We start from the raw sequence: 22063 nt of genomic DNA, 5'->3' as shown, positions 1-22063 counted from the left end.
CCATCAGCAGCCAGCTGCTGTCCGTCTGCTAATACCAAGGTCGGCAGAGCATTTGTTACCTGCTGCTGACCATTTTCTACTTTCTGGGAATCCATCATGAAACTGTCAAAGAGGATCTGAATGTCTATGGTGAGGTCAGCTCAGGCTCCCAGGGTCCAAGGAAAGCAGCAGACAGGTCCTCAGCCTCCAGGAGCTCGTAGTTTAGCTGGGGAAGGTGGCAGCCACTCAGCTCACATTAAGGCTGAGCTGGAGGGTGGTGGGGGCATTACAGGAGCAGTGGGACATCCCTGGGCTGTCCTTTCCTCCCTTGAGACACTGAGCAGGGGCACCCTGTCCCTAGGAGGAGCTTGGGTATGCACAGCCCAGTTTCTGCTGAGTGACACCATCTTCCTATAAGAGCTGTGGCTATCTTCAGCCAGGTTATGGTTGAGTACTGCTGGTCTGGAGCCTTTTTTTCTTTCTCCTTGCAATGACCTTGCATATTTCTGTTTTGGACCTGGACTATCTTGTATTATTTCACAGTGCAACTTCCAAGGGCAATCCTTCGTCCTGATTTATTTTCAAGTTCTCAGAGGGACCCCTCATTTTTGTAGGCATAGACCACTTCCAGTTAGTTGCTCTTTTGCAGGGGGCTTTCAAACTCGGATGCCTTATAGGGGCCAGGTAGGTAACATGTGTGAGTGAGGGAGCCAGGTGAGAGTGAGGCTGTGAGCAGTGGGGAGGCATTAGAGAGTGTGGGGGTCTGCAGAGAACTGGGGTTGATTGCCTGGTCTGAAGGGGACAGCACTTCTTAGCTCTAGCTTATGGTTACAGTGCAAGAAGTTGGGCCAGTGTTGCTTGATCATCCAGTTTTTTCAAGAAAAGTCAGAAGTTGTGGCTTTTTATGTGAAATATTTTGATTTATAAATGTTAGCTCAAATATTTTTAAAATATCTAACTGGCTAGCCAGAACACACCATGGTCCAGACGTGGCCCCAGCACAGGCGGTAGCAATCTCTGCTTTGTGGCTGTGCTCCTTGCAGGACAAGGCGGTCATCGAAAGTGGTGGGGGGGTGGGGGGGCAGGCAGAAGCCCAAGGGCCCAGTGAGTGGCTGCTATGAGCATTCTGAGGGGTCTCTGTGACCTGGGCCAGTCAAGGTGGCATCTAAGAGGTGGGCTTGAGCTGTTCTTGAGGATGAGTAGAGAAAGGGATGCTGTTCTCGAACGTGAGCCAGTTCTGCCTTGCAGCCATAGCACAAGACCACCTGGACAGGCCTGCAAGGCCACAGCCTGCTGAGCCCTAGCCTGTGCACAGCCTGTTCTGGGCTGTGGACACCCCCACCAGGCTCTGGAAACAGCTCGGTACTGTCCCCGTTCCAGCTGGGCTGTAGTTCAGGGAGCTGTTGCCAAGAGGGAGAAAGCTGACTGGGGACCCTGGAAACCCCAAGACAGATGCTAGAGAGAGCATTGCCTGAGAAGGAAGGCCTGGAGTGCTGCTGCCACCACACTTGGATGCCCTTTCTGGCCTTAACCCCAGGTGCTTGTGGATACATCGCTGGGTTCAGAGCAGGGCACTATTGGTCTCCCTTCCTAGCATGCTCCAAGTTACTTTTCACTCTTGGCCAATAAACCCAGAAGCTTTTGACAGCTGGTGGTGGGGCTCACCCATCTACCTTCAGAGTCCACAGAAGAGAGAATGGATCTCTGTGAGTTCCTGCAGGTTGGCAAAACAGGTCAACCCAGGGATTGGAATACAGGAAAGGGCCAGACTGAGGCCCAAGGAGGACTCAGGGTGTTCAGAGTTGGGAGGCATTAGGGAGTGGTGAGGTCTGCAGAGATCTGGGGTTCAGAGATAGCAGTGGTGATTGATATCCAGAATAGTCAAGGAGGGCTTCATGGAGGAGGTGTGCCCAGAAGTGGGCCTTGAGGGAAAGGGGGAGATTTGGAGAGGCAGAGGTGGGAGAGAATGCAGAAGACAGAGTGAGGTATAGCAGTTGTGAAGTCGAGTGATAATTGCAACTGATAATTGAGTGCTTGATATATGCCTAGCTGTGTTGAGCACTTTTCTTATTCATTCTTTCACGTGATTCTCACAGCACCTCACGAGGTGGCACTTTCACCATCAGCCTACTTTAAACATGAGGAAGCAGGCCCAGAGTCTGCCCAACAGCACGCAGTGAAAAGGTGATTTAGCCAGCACTGGAACCCAGACTCAGGACCCGTAAGCATGATGTCACCCTGTTTTACGAGTGGGGGCAGTGAGGAAGCCACCAGACTCCAGCCAGGGATATGGCTGTCCAGCTGTCCGGTGGCCCTGCACAGTTTTGGTTTGTTTCAGCTATGACTTCCCTGTCCCTCGTGCCTCTAGGTTGTGGTATATAGCAGGTGCTCAGTACGTCTTAGTTGGGAAGAGTTGTCTCGAGGAGGCTCTTGAATGTCATGGGAAGAGGTTGGAGTCCTGGTTCTGGGACTGGGTGACCTTGAGGGTGTGGGGGGCTGGAGCAAGTCAACTCCCAGCATCCATTGGCTTTAACATTCTAGGAGCTGGGAGTGGGGCTGGATGAAAGCCTGGGCCCATTGGCAGTGGGCAGAAGAGCTGAGGAGGCCCACTCTGAGGGAAGGACGGTGCTGGAGAGGGCATGGGAGGGCTGGGGGAGCCACAGGCCTGTCCACCCATTCTGGGCCTGCAATGGAAGCAGGTGTAGGATGGAGCAGGGCCCTCAAGGATCATGCAGTCTTATCAATACCAGGCAAAAAACTGTAAAAAATTCAAGAGCAGGGCAAGAGTTGGGTAGCAGCGCAGAGGAGGAGGAGAAGGTGTCACCAGGCAGCCTGGGTTTGGTGCCAAGGGAGCAGGTGAGTGGTCAGTGCTGGAGCCCAGTGGAGGCTTCTGTGGGCCTTGAGGGCAGACCTGGAAACAGGGGCACCCAGGGATAAAGCAGGACCTGCACCTCACAGAGCCCACCTGGATGCCCTCCTGCCTATTGGGCTGGGCCTATCTGCCCAGGTGGGTTGCTGTTTCAATGTTCTTCCTCCAAGAGGAAGTGCTGATCAGGAGCCAGGAATCTAACGAGGCACCCCCGGGGGACTGAGGCCTGTGCCTTCCACACTCCTGCGGGCTGCTCTCTCTTCCTCCCTCCCCAGGGCCTCCTATCTCAGCCCCCATTCTGAGTGCCAGCCCTGCAGGCCTGCTGAGCAGGAAAGAATCCATGGCATCTCCCTTGCCTTCTGGCCAGCCATGCCCTGCCCGCCCCATGAAAACTGGTCCAGCTCCTCAGTGACTCATGGAGGCTGCTCTTGGGGACAGAGGAGTAAGTGCCAAGTCCCAGCTCTGTTTCCATGAAATTCTGATGAAACAACAGGGCTTGGTCTAGGGCTTTGCACAGGGTGGGAGCTCAGGAGGGTATGAGGACAATGGGATGATTTTGGTGTCATCTGTTATTTAGGAATATCTGTCATGTCACTAACTGCCTGATGTTGATGATTGTAACCAGAACTGCGCTTGGAGTCCACAGAGGTTAGGAGTCACTAGGGGAAGGGAGGTGACTCTCAGCAGGGGTCCCTGAAGAAGGCAGGCTGTTGAGGGACGTGAGGGCTTGGATCCTGCATTGCAGCCTGGCTCTACCCATAGATACCTGAGTGGCTCCCAGTACGTCATTCCCCCCTCAGCCCCCAAGGCCCCAGTGTCCTCACCTGCATGGCAGCAGCTGAAGGGCTGTTGAGGTCAGACAGCATAGATATCAGGAACCACCTCCAACTTGTTCAGACCTGGCAGATGTGCCTGAGCTCCATGCTGGGTGTTGCAGGACTGTAAGCAGGTGCTGTCATGTCATGCGCCTGGCCCTGAGAGTCCAGGGTGGAGGTGGTGGCCCCATCGTCCACTAATCATAATAACCTGTGGAGCTCATGCCTGGTTCTGAGCTCTGCCCTGGGCCCTGGGTGGTCCATAAGGGGAGCCACCCCTTCACCAGATAGCTGACCAGCTGGCCAGAAGGTTGGCCTGGGGACTCCACCCTTTTCTAGCCCTCTGGCCAGAGCAAGAGTATCTGAATAATGGATAAAAGAGACGTGCAAGGTTTTCTAGATCTTGTCTATTTCAAGTGTAGTTCTCTGACTGGCAGCAGCAGCCTCACTTGGGAGCGTGTTAGGAATGTTGAGTCTCAGGCCCCAACTCCCATCCTTGAACCAGAATCTGCATTGTAAAAAGATGCCCTGTGATTGGTGTACTCATTAAAGTTTGGGAAGCAGTGCTCCCGGCCAATACGTTTTTCATGGGTAGGTGAAACAAAAGTCCCACAAATTGATAGTTACAATGTGTGCTACATGCTGATATTTTCAATTTAGTTATACATTTTTTAATGCTGAGATCGTGACCCAGGAAATTGTTTCGCAGCCCATGAAATTGCTGAGACCTGCAGTTTGAACAACACCATGCTAGCTAACACCCTGTTGGATGTTTGAGTGACAAAAGGGTTAATTTGGTGGGGTGACAGGGGATCAGACGTTTAGAGGACATCAGATGTCCTTGACTCCTGTGATAGACTCCTCTGTCCCCAAGAGCAGCCTCCATGAGTCACTGAGGAGCTGGACCAGTTTTCAAGTTGCCAGTTTCCAAGGTCACCTGCCTTTGACTTCATGTATTTCTGAACTTTCCCATTTCCCAGGGGTTGGGGACCTGGGGCTCCTGCACATGGAGGCCTCTGCTTCCTCCCACTTTTGTTTGGCAAACACCAACATGGTTGAATTATCAGGCCAGAGCTTGAGGGCCACAGACTGTCGGGGAAGTACATTCTCGCTGGAGTCCTGAAGGGGAGTGTGGGCTGGACTGGGGCCGGAGGGGCACGGTTGGCAGTGAGCAGGCTCCCGTGGCTTCCTCGGGGAGAGCTGTGGGCATCTTCCGTTTGTCCTGAGCAGCCTGGCCTCTCTCCTCCCCACTCCAGCAGGCAGCATGGCCTCTGGGCTGGCTCTGCCCTAGGGGCCACCTGACAGCCTATAAGGGAGAATTCTAGCCCTAGTTGTGCACTCTTGGTGAAGGTGTTGCTCCCACTGTGTGGGGATGGGAAGGAGAGAGGGGATGGAGGGGACCAGGGCCGGAAAGACAGCAGCCAGCTCTGCCTATAATGGTCACCAGGAGCTGCTTGCTGAAGAGCAACCCGGGAGCACAGTGCTGTGCAGCACCAGGTGACATGGGAAGCGGCCACGGGGAAGGTGGGGTGAAGACGCCAGTGGCTGTGATGAGTGGATTTAGCAGCAGGAGAGCAAGGACAACACTCTGGGCCCCATTGCCCACCACAGCTCCAATGCCACCCCCACTGCAGACTTGCTGTCCTGCTGGGACAAGTGGACAGACCTGTGAGCCCCAAGGCTGCTGATCTTACAGTCACCAAGCAAGCCCCCTGCAGCCCCACCTGGGCCCCCTACAGCGGGCCTGGGATCCACAGGAAGCTGGACCCCTTGTGGCAGCCACAAGCCAAAAGATGAGCCAGGAAGCAGAAATTGGGGTCTTCCTGGGCTTCCTCGGTGCAGTGTCAGAAGGGTGAGCTGCTGGAGTGAGTTGGGTGCTGGGGGTGGAGAGGAAAGAGCCTGAAGAAGTGTGGGGTGCAGTGCTGCCTCCATGCAGGCCTCAAATGATGGATTCCCTGAGAAGTGCTGGTAGGCCCTGGAGCAGATGCATCTCATCTGGTTTGCAGGTCACTGAACTCATCCCTGAGGATTGGAGGAGGAGGTAATGCCCCTAATGCCTGGCTGTTCTTAAAAGGATTGGCTAAATTGATAGCTCCTAATGCCATTTGTCACTGGGTGGGCAGGAAAGGATACTGAGAGGGCTGGGATGGCTCCACTGATTGTCTCTGGCCTGTGGGTACTCTCCAATGTCAGCCTTACCTTTTCCTCCAGACCTCCTGCCTCTGAAGGTCAGACTCAAAGTCAGACTTGTCCAGGGGTTAGAGGGAGAGACTGGCACCCAACCATCTCAGGCTTCCCCACGGTGTTCACAGAAACCCCTTCCAGAGCACTAGTTTCCTAAGGAAGCTACAGAGTGCTGGGCTGAGAGCAGCAAGGGATGGGGAGCATGGGGAAGGGGAGTTTGTTTGGGTCTAGGGTTGGGAGGGGACACTAGTGTGGAGAGAGGCACCTTTTTGTCAAAGAACATGGGTGATTTTCCTTTTTGTCCTTAAAAATAGCCAGGCTTACTGGGCCATGGTGACAAGCATGGACTGTGATTGGCTGCAGCAGGAGGTGGGGAGTCCCTGGGCTGGCGGCCGAGGCTGGATAAGGTCGTTTAACAGAGATGCAGACCCAGGAAGAGAGCCCGCATGCATCCCTTTCCCCAGACAGACACAGATGTGGCCAAGCTTGGCGGCCCTGGGTCCTCTCTGGGAAGCACAGGGGAAGGAGCTCTGGGGCGGGTCCTGCTGCAGCCCAGGCCCTCTGTGTCCTCCAGAAAGCCATGCCCACACTGGCCCTCCTCTCCAGCTGTAGGCTCAGGGCTGCCCGCCCCTGTGGTGCCCTTTACAGCAAAGTGCAGCCTCAGCATTTTTCCTACTCCTGCTGCTTGCCTTTTAATTCCTCCTCATCCATCACCTGGCAGGGAATCGGAGCAGAGCCAGGAGACGAGGGGAGAGGCATGTCTTTTGTGCTCTTCTACCTTCCCTTTTTTCCTTTTCCTTCTTCCTCTGGTTCCATCCTTTCTTCACTTTCACTGATCATTAAAACATAAATTCTTGGCTGGCTCTCTCAGCTTAGCGAGCAGCCCAGCTGTTTGGGGACTTCCCATCTGGATCCTACTGGGAATGAGACACTGAGCCGGGCTGAAACCCCCAAAGCTCAGGCAGGAAGGCAGCAAAACAAGCCTGGAGGAGACGATCCCTTGCCCTTTGTCTCCACCAGCCAGAGAAAGCTCTACCCTTTTCCTCCACACTCTTCTTGCCTTAAAAATGTGTTGGAACTTTTCTAGGTGGATACCCCAAAGAATAAACAGGGACTCAGAGGGATCGTTGTACACTCATGTTCAAAGCAGCATTATTCACAACAGCAAAAGGTGCAAACAACCCAAATGTCCATCAGTGGATGAATGGATAAATAAAATGTGGTCTAGATATACAGTGTACTATTGTGATATGATGTCTTATTCAGCCATAAAGGGGCATGAAATTCTGATACATGTTACAGTGTAGATAAACCTTGAAAGCATTATGCTAAGTGAAATAAATCTGTCATAAAAGGACAAATATTGCGTGATTCCTCTTATAGGAGGTACCTGGAATAGGCAAATTCCTAGAGAGAAGGGTGAGGAAGAGTTCATTGTTTAGTGGGCACAGAGTTTCTGTTTGGGTTGATAAAAAAAGTTCTGGAAATAGATGGCTCATAACACTATGAATGTACTTAAAGCCACTGAATTATGTACTCAAAAATGGTTAAGATTATAAGGTTTTGATTTGTTTGGTTTGGTTGATTGGTTGTTTTTTGTTGTTGTTGTTATTGTTTTGTTTTGTTTTGTTTTTGCTTTCAGACAGAAACTCACTCTGTCGCCCAGGCTGGAGTGCAGCAACATGATCATAGCTCACTGTAATCTCAAACTCCTGGGCTCAAGCAATCCTCCCGCCTCAGCCTCCTGAGTAGCTAGGCATGTGCGACCAGGCTCAGCGAATTTTTAAAAAATTTTTTGGAAAGACGAGATCTTGCTATGTTGCCTAGGCTGGTCTCAAATTCCTGGCTTCAAGTGATCCTCCTGCCTCAGCCTCCCAAAGGGCTGGGATTACAGGCATGAGCCACTGCACCCAGCTGAATGCTGTTTTATGTTGTGTATAGTTGACCAGAATAAAAAATTTGGGGCCTTAGTGCCGGGCTGTACTTCCAGGCTGAGAGCTGTGGAGGTGGACGGGCAGAGGAGAAGGGCCACGCTCTCTCCCTCTCTCTGCTCCTTCTTCTCTTGTGACTGAGGTGAAGCTCAGGGCTTTTCTGCTTTGCGTGTTCCCCACTTTTCTGAAGCTGGGGCCTCCCCACTCTCTCGCTGGGCCCCACTGTGGAACAGGGAAGTGATGTGTTCTCCTGTTCCCCCTGGAAAACGAGAGTTCCTGGAGGAGCTGAAATCCCTGGGAGAGAGTGAAAAGGAGGGGAGGATCGACAAGTGAGGGAGGCTAGGGATCTGACGGCCACTGTGGGCCATAGGGGCTCACCCCACTCCGAGTTGCTGAGGGACCACGTGGAGCATGCCTGGAATTGTCTGAGACACTGAAGAGGGGAGTATTTGTCCCATTGAGGGCAGCTGCATGGGGTGCTAGCTCCTCATACTCCGGGTTGCAGGTGCCAGGGGACGGGGGCTTCCTGCAGGCATCTCCTGACTGCAGAGGAAGCCTGGGCAGGAGACCCCAGGGCAACTGAGGTGAGGCGCCGCTGGGCTACCCCACATGAATCTGGCTGGGCAGCAAACCGTAGAGTAGGAGGAATGGCCCAGAGGACGTGAGGACACAAGAGGCACCCGCAGAGTGAGTCCTCTTCCTTCCTTGTGGCACCAAAAGGCGCAGGTTTGGGATGGGTCTCAATCCTGTCCCCTTTCTCAGCAACTATTATGGGTTTGGGGTGATGACCATGCCCAGGCTCCCTCACGGGACCCTGACACAGGCCTGAGACACTCAGGCATGTTTGGGAGAGCCCCACAGAGCCGGCCAGAGGCTGCTGCTGCAGGCAGAGCCTGGCACTCAATCCTCCTGGAAACGGCTCCGTGTAGAGTTCCTGCAAAACCCAGTTCTCCGACTGCACCTGTTAGGTGTGCCAGGAAGCCCTTGATAAGATCTGAAGTCTTCAAGGAATAATGGGCGTGGCCTTGCGTATTGACTTCTCCTGCAGGCGGCTCCTTTTCAGCCCTCTGTGGACATCGGCGGTGTTACTCCCATCCAGCGGAGGCCAGCTGCCCAGGGCCAGGCACAGAGCCTGCATGGGGCCAGCTCTCCGGAACCTGTGTCCGGCTGGGGAATAAGCACATGCGCAGCACTTGAAGAATTCACTGCTCACTGGAGAGTCAGTATGGAATTGGGCAACTTGGAGGTGGCCTGAGGAACTGAGCAGGCCACCGGCGGGGGGATGGAGAAAAGGCAGTTGGGGTATAAGCATAGCCATGCAGACCTGGAGCTCTCCTGTGTGAACTTGGGCAAGTTACTTAATCTCTCTGAACCTTCGTTTTCTCTTCTAAGTAGCATAATTATGCCAATTCCATAGGGCTGCTGTGAAGGTGAAGTGAGTGGAGGCAGATCAAGTGCTGACGTGTCTGGGACATGATAAAGGCACAGCAGACACTCGTCATTCCTACTATTAGCAGAAATTGCAGTATTTATACCCATAGCAAACCCTGGGTGAATCTTTTGCTTAGTAGCCTGCCATGAAACCAAGGCAATGCTCTGGCCTTCTGTGCATATAAGGACCTCTAGATTTGGCAGGTGGAGGGGAGGAGAAAATGCTTCCAGGTGATGGGTTCAGTGTGAGCAAAAGCACAGAGGCAGGAAAGAGCATCCTGTGTTCATTTTCTATTGCTTCCTAAAAGATTACTACAAACAGCAGCATAAAACAATACCATTCATTATCTCACAGTTCTGTAAGTCAGAAGTCTGGCACAGCATCTCATGAGACTGAAGTCAAGTTGTTAGCCAAGTTGAATTCTTGGCTGGAGGCTCTGGGGGAAAAGTCTGCTTCCAAGCTCATTGGTTCTCGGGTGAATTTGCTTCATTGCAGATGTAGGATGAGGTGCCCACTTCCTTGCCAGTTGTTGACCAGGGATTGCTCTCAACTACTAGAGGCCGCCCACATGCCTTACCATGTGTCTCTCCTCCTTCAAGCCAGCAACAGTGCATTGAGTCTTTCTCATGCATTAGATCTCTGGCTCCTTCTGCTGTCTCTGAGCTCTACTCCCAGATTTAATGGGCTCAAGTGCTTGGGTCAAGCCCTCCCGAATAGTCTCCCTATCTTAAAGTCGACTATTTTGGGATTTAATTGTGCCTGCAAAATCCCTTCCCAAGAGTATCTAGACTCCTGGTGAGTAACTGGGAGAGGGTGTATACCCAAGACTGTCTTAGAATTCTGTCTACTACACCTAGCATGTGCCCAGGATGAGGAGCAGAGTAGCCAGGGGCTGGAGCAGGGGATGACTTAGGTGTGGGCAGCTGTGGAGCAGGAGGAGTAGGGTGGGTGCTGGTGGTGTGGGGAGGTATAAGGTCCTGTAGGCTTTGAGTGGCAGGTGGAGGAAGAGGCAATGGACAGTACCTCCCATGCCCCTGCCTGTGGCCCTTGCCACCAGATGTGCATAGCCCAATCCCAGCTGACTCCCTGCAGACCTGCCGCCACCCCTGCCTCCTCATCTGGTTCCCTCATTCTGAAAAGGGCACCACCTTGGCCTGAAACCTCCAGTCCTCTGATTCCTCCCTCTAGGATGGATGAACAGACCCACAGCTCCAAGGTCGCTGACCTCAGGGGCCCAGAGCAAGGCCCTGCAGCACCTCAGAGCTCCCTGCAGCAGGCCTGGGGTCCAAGGGAGGCTGGGCCCCTTGCAGCAGCCAAAAGCCTAAAAACGAGCTGGGAAAGCAGCGGAAGATGTATGCGCAGCAGGGCAGTTCTCCTTCCCCGGGGCAGTTCTTCCTCTCTGTTCCCTTACCCTCAGAGAAGGCAGTGAGGGTGTGGGGGAGTCAACATTCATGCTCTCAGCAGCATTTCTGGAACCCAGCACACCATTCCTTGCCCTGCTTTGGACTTGCTGCAGTTAAAACACTCAACAAACCCTAGATTATTGGCAAATAAGTGTGTTCCAAAGAAGTTCTCAAGGTTAAGGTTCTCAGGTTCAAGGTTTTGAAATTCAAACGCTCCATTAAACCTGCTAGAACTGGCAGCAGCATTCACGCAGCTCTATGTGGCTCCAGAGCCCTGTGTGTGCAGGATTCAGGTCTTCTCTGTGCTTTCTTGTGGTAGTGGTTTGGTAGAAGGCTGTTCTACTAGTTGTGATAATAAAAGCATGTGCAGACTCTGTTTTCTCTGGCAGATCAGGATCTTCCATGGAGATCACAGGTCTCCAGATAATAAAAGAGGCACAAGACAAGCTTTAAAGCCCCTTCCCATCTAGCCTGGAGCACATCAGAGGAAGGGGAGGGTCCCTGGCCTGGAGGTGAGAAAGGTTCTAGCTTTCCTCACTCCCGGGTGGGTCAGGTGGGAGCTTCGGGGGATAAGCAAGGGAGGGGAGAGCAGAGAGGGCAGTGGTGGGGAGATCCCAGCAGACCTGGGCCCCTGCAGGGCTGGGTTGAGCATGTCAGCTCCAGAGATTGCAGTTTTGTTGGTGGACTTTAGCTAGTGTTCCAGCCATAGCTGGTCATCTATGCCACACTGTCCCAGAGAGAGGGCCGGAAGGCTAATGGGTTAGTCATGCCCCTGTAAAGGTGACCAGGCAGTGTCTGTGGCTAGGGCATGTCAGCATAGACAATGCAGCAAGCCTTTCTCGTTCTGCCAGTGAAAACCAGTCACGTTCCTGCAGACTCATCATAGGTGTGTTCCAGTAGCTGCACCAGAGCAAGGCTGCAAAATCCTGCTTATAATTTACAGCCCATAGGCTTCAACTAATTTAGGGGACAGTCTCGTGACCGAAAAGAAAAAGTCTCCTCATAAGTAGTCATTTTCTTGGAGGACCTGAGCCCCTCAGAGGTTTGTGTCTCATGCCCCATTGTGCACCCTCAGTCTTGGTTCTGTGGTTTATTTCATCCTGCTTTGTGGTAGATTCTGTTAAATCTGAGTCAGGAAGTGAGGCTTGGCCTGTAGGCTGAGTTCATCTTCTGCCTTTCCCAGCGATTAAGGCCTAGGTAGACGCTATCTCTGACACTGCACAGTGCCTGTGCTGGCCAATCAGACAAGTGGCCTGCATTCCCTGGGCCTCAGTCTCCCGCCCCACACAGTGGGAATTACAGCACATAGTTTATGCTGAGGGTAAGCCAGCCCCCCACTGACTTCTCAGGGTTGTTGGAAGAACAGAACGCCATGATGGATACGAAGATATTTCCAGGAGCGGAGGGTGTTTCCCAGGTGTGGGCATCGTCGTCTCCTCCAGCAGCGTCTCACGGAGTTCTCTGTCCTCTTTCCCACCAGTCCCGGCCCAGGCCCCTGAGCTGGAGGGATGGAAAACTCCTCTGCAGCGTCGGCCTCCTCGGAGGCGGGGAGCAGCCGCTCCCAGGAGATCGAGGAGCTGGAGCGCTTCATCGACAGCTACGTGCTGGAATACCAGGTGCAGGGGCTGCTGGCTGACAAGACGGAGGGTGATGGCGAGAGTGAGAGGACCCAGTCCCACATCTCCCAGGTGAGCGCTGGCCCGGGGTTGGGGGAGCTTGGCAAATTCAGAGGGGGTGATGCAGGGGCCCCTAATTCTGGGCAGCATCCAGTTGCCTGACACTAGACTGCTAAGGCATGAATGGTCCCACCCAGCAGAGCACCCAGAATCTGGCAGGTGGGCTTTGGGATCCAGGCAGGAGGTGCCCTGGCTGTGCACCCAGTCCCTCTGACCCACCTCCACTCCTCCCTATCCAATGAGGCTTTGGGGCCCAGCCAGGCCCACAAGTCTTTGAACATACGTCTCTTGAGTACCGACTATGTGCTGAACACTGTTCCCTGTCCTCAATAAGCTTATGTTCTAGAAGAGATCTGGAGGTTTTGCTTCTCCATAATGCATACCATCAAAGAACTATAACTTGTGAATATTCTCTGATTTCAATTACAAGTAGTTGTTAGTAGCCAAAGGAATGAGTCTCGTGGGATTCTCACCCAGGGCTCTGTATGTCAGACATACTTAGACATATGAGACAATCCAACCAGCGTCGTGGGTTGGTCCTGCCCCCTCCTGCCCCAGTCTGTGGCATCCCTGACCTTGGAGGGGAGACGGACTCATCTGAAAGATTGTGGGCTGAGATTTGAAAGTCTTGGCTTCTCCCTAATGAAGTATGAATGCATTAAGGATAGGGACCCTATCAAGCATATCTTTGCCTAACACCACAAATCCTCAGCAGATTTTTGTTCAAGAGCTGCTTCCAGATTGGCTTCTAGCTGCCAGTGTGACCTTGGGCAGAACCTTCAATGTCTGTGGGGCTGGCTGAGTTTTCTTATCTGGCAAATGGGGATTATGCTGTTGCCTCGGGAATGTTGGAAGGTCAAAGATGGTAAGAAGTACTAAAGCTGCAGAGAATCAGTGCTGCCTGCACAAGCATGTACAGGAGAGTCCCCTGTCTCATCTGGAGTCAGGGTTCTGGGGATCCACCTCTCGTGCGTGTTATCCCATCTCCAAGCCTGGGACTCCTGGGACAATCAGAAGGTGAGCTACCTGGGTGCACTCTGCTTTGGAAAAAGGCTGAGTCAAACCACCTGGCTCACTTTTTGGATGGGACCCCTAGCTTTTTAGAAGCCAGAACAAACTTTTGGCTTTCCTGGAACTCAGACCAGGAGTCACTCTGGGAAATGCAGAAGCCACAGTAATCCCATGCCCTGTCCCCACTGGGAAGCAGGGGACAGAAAATAGCCCTGAGGGAGAAAAAAAAAATAGATGTGATGCTTTCTTTAGTGTCCTTGAGGTTCTAAAATCACAAGTAATGCAAGCTTATAATTTGTTTGTTATTCAATCTACGAGTGTTTAACAAGCTTCTGTTCTGTGCCGGGCACTATTCTAGGACTCGTATCTAGGATTGAGCAAAAAAGCCCTGCCCTCATGGACTGTGTATTCTACTCGTGGGTGATCATTGCCATGGAGAAAAGTAAAGCTGGAAAATGGAATGGGGAGTGAGGAGGAGCAGGAGGAGCTTGCAGTTTTAAGTAGCTTAGTCAGGGAAGCTGGCATGGAGGGGAGGGAGGGGTGGGTAGTGGAGATATCCGGAGAGGAACATCTGGGCAGAAGGAGCAGCCTGTGCCAGGGCTGGGCTGGAAGAAGAGTCCAGGCCCAGCCAGGAGGCCAGGGTGCTGGAGCAGAGGGTGAGGGAGGGAGAGCTGCGGAGATGAGTCAGAGGGATGATGGGGACTGTGTCGTCAGGAGGTGCGAGGCCTGAGCCCTGGAGTGGCCCCACATGAGGAAGAAAGAATGTGAAGAGAAGTGAGCCAAGAGACCAGTGAGGCAGGAGGGAACCAGGCTGCGTGGAGTGCTGGAGCCCAGGAGGGGCGTCAAGGGAGTGGGATGGGGGGAGACTGCCTTGTGGGCTGCTGCCAGGCCAGGTAAGAGGGGCTGAGAATGGCTGGCTGAGCAGGGGGGCCGTGATGGGGGAGTTTCCGCTGAGTGGTGAAGGCAGAAGCCTGCCTGTGGCCAGCTCAAGGAACAGAAGGAAATGGCCTGGAGACTAGAAGAATAGTACAACTGTTTTGAGGAGTTTAGCTGTAAAGGGGAGAGACATGTGGTGGTATTTGGGGAAATAAGGTCAAAATAGGAGCATTGACCTGTGTGTTCGATCCAGGGGCAAGTCAGGGGTTGCCGGAACCCTGGCCTATCCCCAGCCCCCAGCGGTTCATCCACAATAACAGGAGGGAGTTGCAGGTGTGCGGCCGTGCAACTAAAATGACTCCTGCAGCACAGCTGTGGTTTCTCTCCAGCTACTTGCAGCCACGAAGGTGCAGAGGCAGAGTTACAAAGATGACTTTAACCAGGATGGAGGTTTCTACAGGGAATACAGTGGAGGAAAGAGGGGTGAGGGAGGCACAGGAGTGATAATGGTGAGTCACCTGGATGCTGAGCCAGGCCAGGACGGGAGTGGGTACCCGAGGTGGTTGCGGAGGCTGACAGGTGGTAGGGTCAGTGGATTGGAGGCCACCCGAAGAATTGTAACCCTGGTAGCAAAGAGACTGAGCTAGAAAGATGGTGGGGATGTGGCGTGTGTCCAGGAGTGGGGTGTTTGAAATCAGAGGTGGAGGAATGCAGTCATGGGTCAGGAGAGGGCTGGGTGTGAGCATGGGAGTGTGTGGGGGAGAGGGAGAGGCCAGGAGGAGAGCGGGTCGTGAAACTCAGATCTATCTTCATGGATCTTGAAATCACCAAGAAAGGACAAAAGGATGTGGGAGAGGGTGGCTGTGATACAGGAGAAAAGTCCTTGAGGAATGCTGGAGCAAGGTGGTGGCTGGATGGCCTGGCGGTCTACAGCTGACTGCATGGAGGGTGTTGTCTGGTGGTGCATTAACTTACTTGCGTAATCCTTTTTTTTTTATGTATAAACTATGCTTATTGCACGGCTAATAGTACCATGATGTGAAGTGGAAGGAGGAGGAGGATTAGGATAGATTGGAAAATTATAAGGGAAATGAACCTCTTTAGATTGTCTAGGGCAAGAACTAAGTGAACTAACTTTTGCAGTCCCCTGGAAGCCCCTAGAGCTGACTTCCCCAGGAGCAGGGCCTGTGGACAGGCATATGGGCTAGCTGGGTACCCCCTGTCGTGGGCTGCCTGCCTCTTCAGCTGTGTGGCATCCGGGCCTGCAGCAGGGCATCTTCCAAAGGTTCCTCCGGCTGAAATTTGCTCTACCTGGAGGAGCCAGGGAAGCCTCGAAGCTTTACCCCAGAGGAATGCGTGGCTGATGGTAGAATTTCTGTGCCCAGAGCAGCCAGTGGGGACATAGTTTTGAAAGGAGGCGCCCTCCCAGCGCTTTCAGTCTGGGCCCTGTGCTTCTGGCACCAGCTCCTGGGCTCAGTGAGGCCTGAGTCACGCTTGGATGCCCCCATCTGTGTGGCAGGCAAGGCAAGGCTGTGGAGGGGCTTTCAGACTGACGTCTGCTGTGAAGTGTGGTGTGGAGAACACCTGTGTGGTGTGACATTTGGATGCATTCTCTAAACTTTCTTCATGTTCTGGAATTCCCTCGAAGAATGCAGACACCTGGCAGGATTCTGGGGCCTGCGGGCCTGTGGGCCTGCCTGCTGCTGCCGGAAAGGGAGGATGTTTCAATCCTGCCCCCGCCGCGCTCCTGCCTCCCCGCACCCCACAGTCACACACACACCTGGGGTACTGACTCTGGAAGAGGGACAGCTGTGGCCAACTCTCAGGAAGGCCAGGGTTAGCTGTGTCTACATAAGATACTTTTTAAAAAAATTCTCTATTAACACAGCTTTATGGGAAATATTTCTGCTAAAGCACTTTGGCTTGTTTTTTGTTTTTTTTTAATCTGATGACTAGTTTAAATGGAAGCCAAAAAGAAAAAAAAACAACAAACACTCAGGGAATGTTCCTGTCTGCCTGCGTGGTGTTTTGATGTTTCTGGGGAGGAAATTTGTTAAGAATCTTGGAAACCTTGAGAAGACCTGAGGGAGCGGAGAGGAATGTTGCTCTTCAGCTGGTGAGGTCATTTTTTAGGGTCTGAGAAATGACAGTTGACACTCAGGGAGAAAATATCTCATGATGTTTGTACACTTGTGTTCTTCTCGTCCTTCCCAGTAACACTGGAAAGAAATGAAGGATGGATGGATGGATGGATGGATGGATGGATGGATGGATGGATGGGAAAATTTTGGCACATGTGATTTTGGCACATGTGGATGATCTAGTGGATCGCCAGAAAGCTTGGAAGCAGTGTGCAACTCTGGGTGAGCATGAACTCACTTAGGGAGCTGTGAGAAATACTGATGTACAGGCCTCACTGCTAGAGATGCAGGCAAAGGTGAGGGGCCTGGGCCTGGAGTATTCGTAAGTCCGTGTGTGACTCTGATTGCCACAGTGGGAGCAGGGCTGTCTCCTTTCTCCCGCTCCATGGCCTGCTGCCCCTGCTCCAGTCTCTTGGAAAGATAACATGTAGGGACCCTATGAAGATACATTTAATGATGGCATAGTTTCCAGTAAATTCTTGTTAAGAGGTCAAATTAAGAGCCAGTGAGAGTGAAAATCACTTCCTATAGCCCTGTTTTGATGCTTTCAGGCACTTGGAAGTCCTGGGTTTCGTCTAAAATGCAGTGATCTTTACAAAGGGGTGCAGCAGTGGCAATGAATAGGATAGGGTGAGAGTGTTCAGATCGGCTCAGTGGCTTTTCCTAACAAGTTTCTCCTCTTTCTCTTTACGTCTCTCCTTTCATTCTGCCTTCCCTGTTCACTGTTCCCTCACCCTTTTTCTAAAATCCCATCTCTTCTTTTCCTTCTGCCCTTAAATTCATTTTCCCTGATGTCTTTGCTCACACGAGGAAGCACTCAATGGTGGACCACCCACGAAAGGCTTAACAGAAGAAGTGAGTTTACAGGAGGGCTGCGGGGTGGTTCAGCATGAAGGATTTATTATATATTTTCCCCTTATTTAAAAAATGTATTCTAAATTATACAAGTACTTTATGCATACATTCCCATAGTGCACAAGAATTCAAATATTAATAATTAAATTCTCCTGAGCTAAAATTATTTTAAATTATACAAGTCCTTTATGCATATATTATCATGGTACATAAGAATTGAAATATTAACAATAAAATCTTCTGTGCTACCACCTCATTCTGCTCCTTTGCTGCTACCTCCCATCAGATGAGTGAGTTCATTTCCTTGCCTTTTTTAGTGCCTTTCCTGACATATGTATGACTTGAAGAAATACAATATTGTCAAATCATATATCATAGCCAGTGGATGTATTGTTCAATAACTTGCATTTTTCACCTGCCCACATGCCCCAGAGATTCTTCTGGGCTTGCACATCTGCTGTGTTCTGTTTAGTGGCTGCCCAGTTGTCCATAGCATGGATTTATTTAACCATTTGCTTAATGGTAGGCACTCAGGTTACTTCTAAATTTTCCCCTGGAAATACGTGATACTTCAACACATACTGTTGAACATGCCTCCTTCTGCACAAATAACGGTGTTTCTTTAGTTAGATGCTGAGAAGTAAAATTAATTTTAATAGCTGTTGTTAAATTGCTCTCCAAAGATCTTCCATTATCCATACTGCCACCAGTGTATTGGGATATCTTGTCATTTTAATTCACATTGTCTTATTTCTTTTTTTTTTTTTTTTTTTTTTGAGACGGGGTCTCACTCTGTCACCAAGGCTGTAGCGTAGTGGCGCGATCTCAGCTCACTGCAACCTCCGCCCCCTGGGTTCAAGCAACTCTCCTGTCTCAGCCTCCCGAGTAGCTGGGACTACAGGCACATGTCACCACACCCAGCTAATTTTTGTATTTTTAGTAAAGACAGGGTTTCACCATATTGATCAGGCTGGTCTTGAACTCCTGACCTCAGGTGATCCACCTGCCTCGGGCTCCTAAAGTGCTGGGATTACAGGCGTGAGCCACTGCACCTGGCCACGTTGTCTTTATTTCTAATGAAATTGAATTACCAATCTTTCTATTTTCTTTTTTTCTTTTTTTTGAGATGAGTCTCGCACTGTCGCTGGGGCTGGATTGCAATGGCGCGCTCTCGGCTCACTGCAACCTCTGCCTCCCAGGTTCAAGCGATTCTCCTGCCTCAGCCTCCTGAATAGCTGGGATTATAGGCGCGTGCCACCACGCCCGGCTAATTTTTTGTATTTTTAGTAGAGACGGAGTTTCACTATGTTGGCCAGGCTGGTGTTGAATGCCTGACTTGTGATCCACTTGCCTTGGCTTCCCAAAGTGTTGGGATTACAGTCATGAGCCACCACACCTGGCCCTTTTTTTTTTTTTTTTTTTTTTTGAGACGAAGTTTTGCTCTTGTTGCCGAGGCTGGAGTGCAATGGTGTGATCTTGACTCATTGCAACTTCTGCCTCCCATGTTCAAGCGATTCTCCTGCCTCAGCCTCCTGAGTAGCTGTGATTACAGGTGCCCGCCACCATGCCCAGCTAATTTTTTGTATTTTTAGTAAAGACAGGGTTTCACCATTTTGGCCAGACTGGTCTTGAACTCCTGACCTCAGGTGATCCACCCCTCTCGGCCTCCCAAAGTGTTGGGATTACAGGCGTGAGCCACTGCGCCTGGCCACCAATTATTTTTTAATAGGATAAAATTTTATTTTCTTAAAGTAACAATTGGAAAAACAGAGGCAAGTGAAAAATGGAAAAAAAATCATTTTATGGCAACTAATATAATTTTTGTGCATCATTTTTTAAAACATCTTTTACAAAGTTGTACTTCTAGCATACATGTAAGTTTTATGATCTGTAGGTTTTAATGATCTCCTAGGCATTGTTTGGTGGTGGTTTTTAGCATAAAGTGTAACTATTTAAATTTGCTCTTTTTCTGCTAGGTAGTAAAATATAATAGAATGAAAGCTAACGTTTATTCATTCAGGCTGTCTTGTAGGCTCAGGGGGCAAAGTCAAGAACAGAACAACCATGATCTCTGTCTCAATTTCTCACAGGGAAAGACAGACAATAGAGGGAGAAGGAAATGGGATATTAGAAGGTGATGAATGCATGAGGGAGGCAGGAAGTGAGTGGGGAAGGCTCACTTAGGAATGAGGATTTGGGCACAGTGGCTCACGCATGTAATCCCAGCACTTTAGAAATCTGAGACAGGTGGATCACTTGAGCCCAGGAGTTCGAGGCCAGCCTGAGCAACATGGTGAAACTCAGTCTCTACTATAAATACAAAAATTAGCTGGGCATGATGGTGCATGCCTGTGGTCTCAGCTACTGGGGAGGCTGAGGTGGGAGGATCACCCGAGCCCGGGACCCAGAGGTTGCAGTAAGCTGAGATCACACCACTTCACTCCAGCTTGGGCAACAGAGTGAGACCCTGTCTCAAAACAAACAAACAAACAAAAAACAGAAAGAAAGAAAAAGAAGACAGGGTAGGGGGCAGGGTGAGGAGGAAGGAAGGGAAGGAGGGAGGGAGGATTTGAAGGAGGTGAGAGTGAGGCCACCTGGGAAGGGGTATCCAGGCAGAGGGAATGGCCAGGGCAAAGCTCTGGTGTGGGGCATGCCACACAGTCGAATGGGATCCCTCTGAATGCTGTGTAGAGAATAGGCTATGGTGGGGGGTCAGCAAGAGAGGAAGCAGAGACCAGGAAGCCGTCTCCTTGCTGCAGGGGAGAGGTAATGGAGACTGGGGCCATGTGGTCACTGGGGGTGATGAGATGCCTTCAGAGTCTAGGTATGCTTGGAAAGTGATGACACTGTGATTGACCCTGAAGATTTTAGCCTGAGCAAATAGGATAGACTTTGCAGAAATGAGCTATGCAAGACCCTGGAAGAGCAGCTTTGTGGGGCAAAGGTCAAGAGTCCCGTTTGGGCATGAAAGGTTTAAGACAGTATTAGTCACCTTAGAGGAGATGTTGGTCCACCAGTTCGATGCACATTGGTGGTGTTCAGAGGAGGAGAATGAGCTGGATGCTGCTTTAAGCCCAGGGAGTGAGGAAGTTTACAGGAGAGGATCAAAGATTGAGCCTTGACTTAAGAAGTTGGGGAGATGAGGAGGAAGTAACAAAGGAGACTGTTTACATTGTTTCTCACATTTTGACTCATTTAGTTTTGATGATTCTGTGAAGATGCTGTCATTATTACCATTTTATAAGGGAGGAAACTGAAGCACAGAGAGGTTGACATAAGCTTCCTGAGGCCACATAGCAAGTACATGGCAAGACTGGGGTTTAAAACAGGCAGCCTGTCTCTAAGTGCCATCCACTTACCCTCTCTGCTATTGGTGGATCTATTATTATTACAGATGGGGGAAACAGTCCTGGGGATGAAGCGATTTGCCCAAGGTCATACAGTAAGTGGCAGAGCTGGGATCTGAACTCAGGACTCTCTGCTTCAAGAGCTCAAGTTCCTAATCACGCAAGCATTCTCTACAACAGGAAAGTTGTTCATTTCTGAAAAGATGGGAGCAAAAGCCTCTCTCTCTCTCTCACAAATCTCGGCCATCAGCAGCATCTGTCCCTCTTAGCACAGGTCTTTTCTAGAACATCACTGGATCGAGAATGAGCTGCCAGCCAGCCTCGGGTCCCACCTCGGGGTCTTGGTTCTCCTCCCTGTGTCAGTAAGCCCATGTGCCCAGGATAAAGGAAGATGTCATGCACACTCTTGTCTTTGAGAAGTTGGGTCTTCAGGCTGGCAGGATTCTGACTGGGGTCTGTGAGACTGGGAGGAAGCCATTTCCCTTCAGCCTCAAGTCCCCCTTCAGGGAAATGAAGGCATTGGTGAGAGCCCTGGTTGCATTGTGCAGCCCCCACCTGGCGCAGGTTTTACACACAGAGGTCACATTCCACCACCACCCATGCATTCAGACACCGGGGAAGACCTGGCCTGTGGACCCCCAAAATCCCCCCTGGGTAGTCTGACATCACCCTTGGTTAAGAAGCCCTGGGTAAGATGACCTTTAAAATAATTTTGCATTTTGAAATAATTTCAAATATACATAGAAATTACAATAATAGTGCAAACAATTCTTGCATATCCAATTAACATCTTACTACATTTGTACCCACACTCTCTCTCTAAATATATCTTATGATATATATAATTTATACATATAATTGTATGTAAAACTTCTTTCTAAATCATTTGAGAGTTAGTTCCAGACATGATGCCCCTGTATCCCTTGGCACTTCGGTGTGTATTTCCTCAGAACAAGGACATGATACAATATAGGAAATGAACATTGATAGAATGCTGTGATTAAACCTACAGATCTTTCAGCAATTTTCCCAGTAATATTGTTTAGAGCAAAAAAAAAAAAATTGGCTGTGATCTTTGTCTAATCCAAGATTACATATTGTGTTTAACTTCAGTCATTTTTCCTGGCTCTTTGAATGATACCTATTTCTGTCTTTTGCTCATTCTGCCACTTTTTGGCTGTATATTCCTGGGTGAGTTACTTAACCACACTGTGCTTCAGTCTCCATGTTTGCTAATTGGAGAAGATAAGAGTGCCTCGGTAGCCATGAAGAGTAAATGTGCAATGGACTTAGAACAGTGCCTAGATTTAAGTGAAGTCTTTTTTTTTTTTTTTTTTTTTTGAGATAGAGTCTCGCTCTGTTGCCCAGGCTGGAGTGCAGTGGCGCAATCTCGGCTCACTGCAGGCTCCGCCCCCCGGGGTTCACGCCATTCTCCTGCCTCAGCCTCTGGAGTAGCTGGGACTACAGGCGCCCGCCACCTCGCCCGGCTAATTTTTTATATTTTTAGTAGAGACGGGGTTTCACTGTGTTAGCCAGGATGGTCT

General features: G+C 50.8%; 1 protein-coding gene across 9 annotated transcripts in view; it reads left to right on the top strand.

Annotated features, from left to right (window-relative positions):
• The window catches only part of CTIF (cap binding complex dependent translation initiation factor), a 330607-nt gene that overhangs the window by 70230 nt on the left and 238314 nt on the right, over nt 1–22063 (top strand). For 5 of the 9 annotated variants that reach the window (XM_003267572.4, XM_003267571.4, XM_030810474.1 and 2 more), the window contains one exon: nt 12094–12301. In XM_003267572.4, coding sequence (XP_003267620.1) covers nt 12122–12301 — 180 coding nt within the window. In that variant the 5' untranslated portion in view covers nt 12094–12121. Of the gene's footprint in view, nt 1–12093; nt 12302–17124; nt 17173–22063 lie in introns of all 9 variants that reach the window. The other 4 variants (XM_030810471.1, XM_030810473.1, XM_030810470.1 and 1 more) reach the window with 1 other exon arrangement.

Source organism: Nomascus leucogenys, chromosome 4, assembly GCF_006542625.1.
Source record: "Nomascus leucogenys isolate Asia chromosome 4, Asia_NLE_v1, whole genome shotgun sequence".
Lineage (NCBI taxonomy): Eukaryota > Metazoa > Chordata > Mammalia > Primates > Hylobatidae > Nomascus > Nomascus leucogenys.
This window is presented reverse-complemented; position numbering and strand designations above follow the sequence as displayed.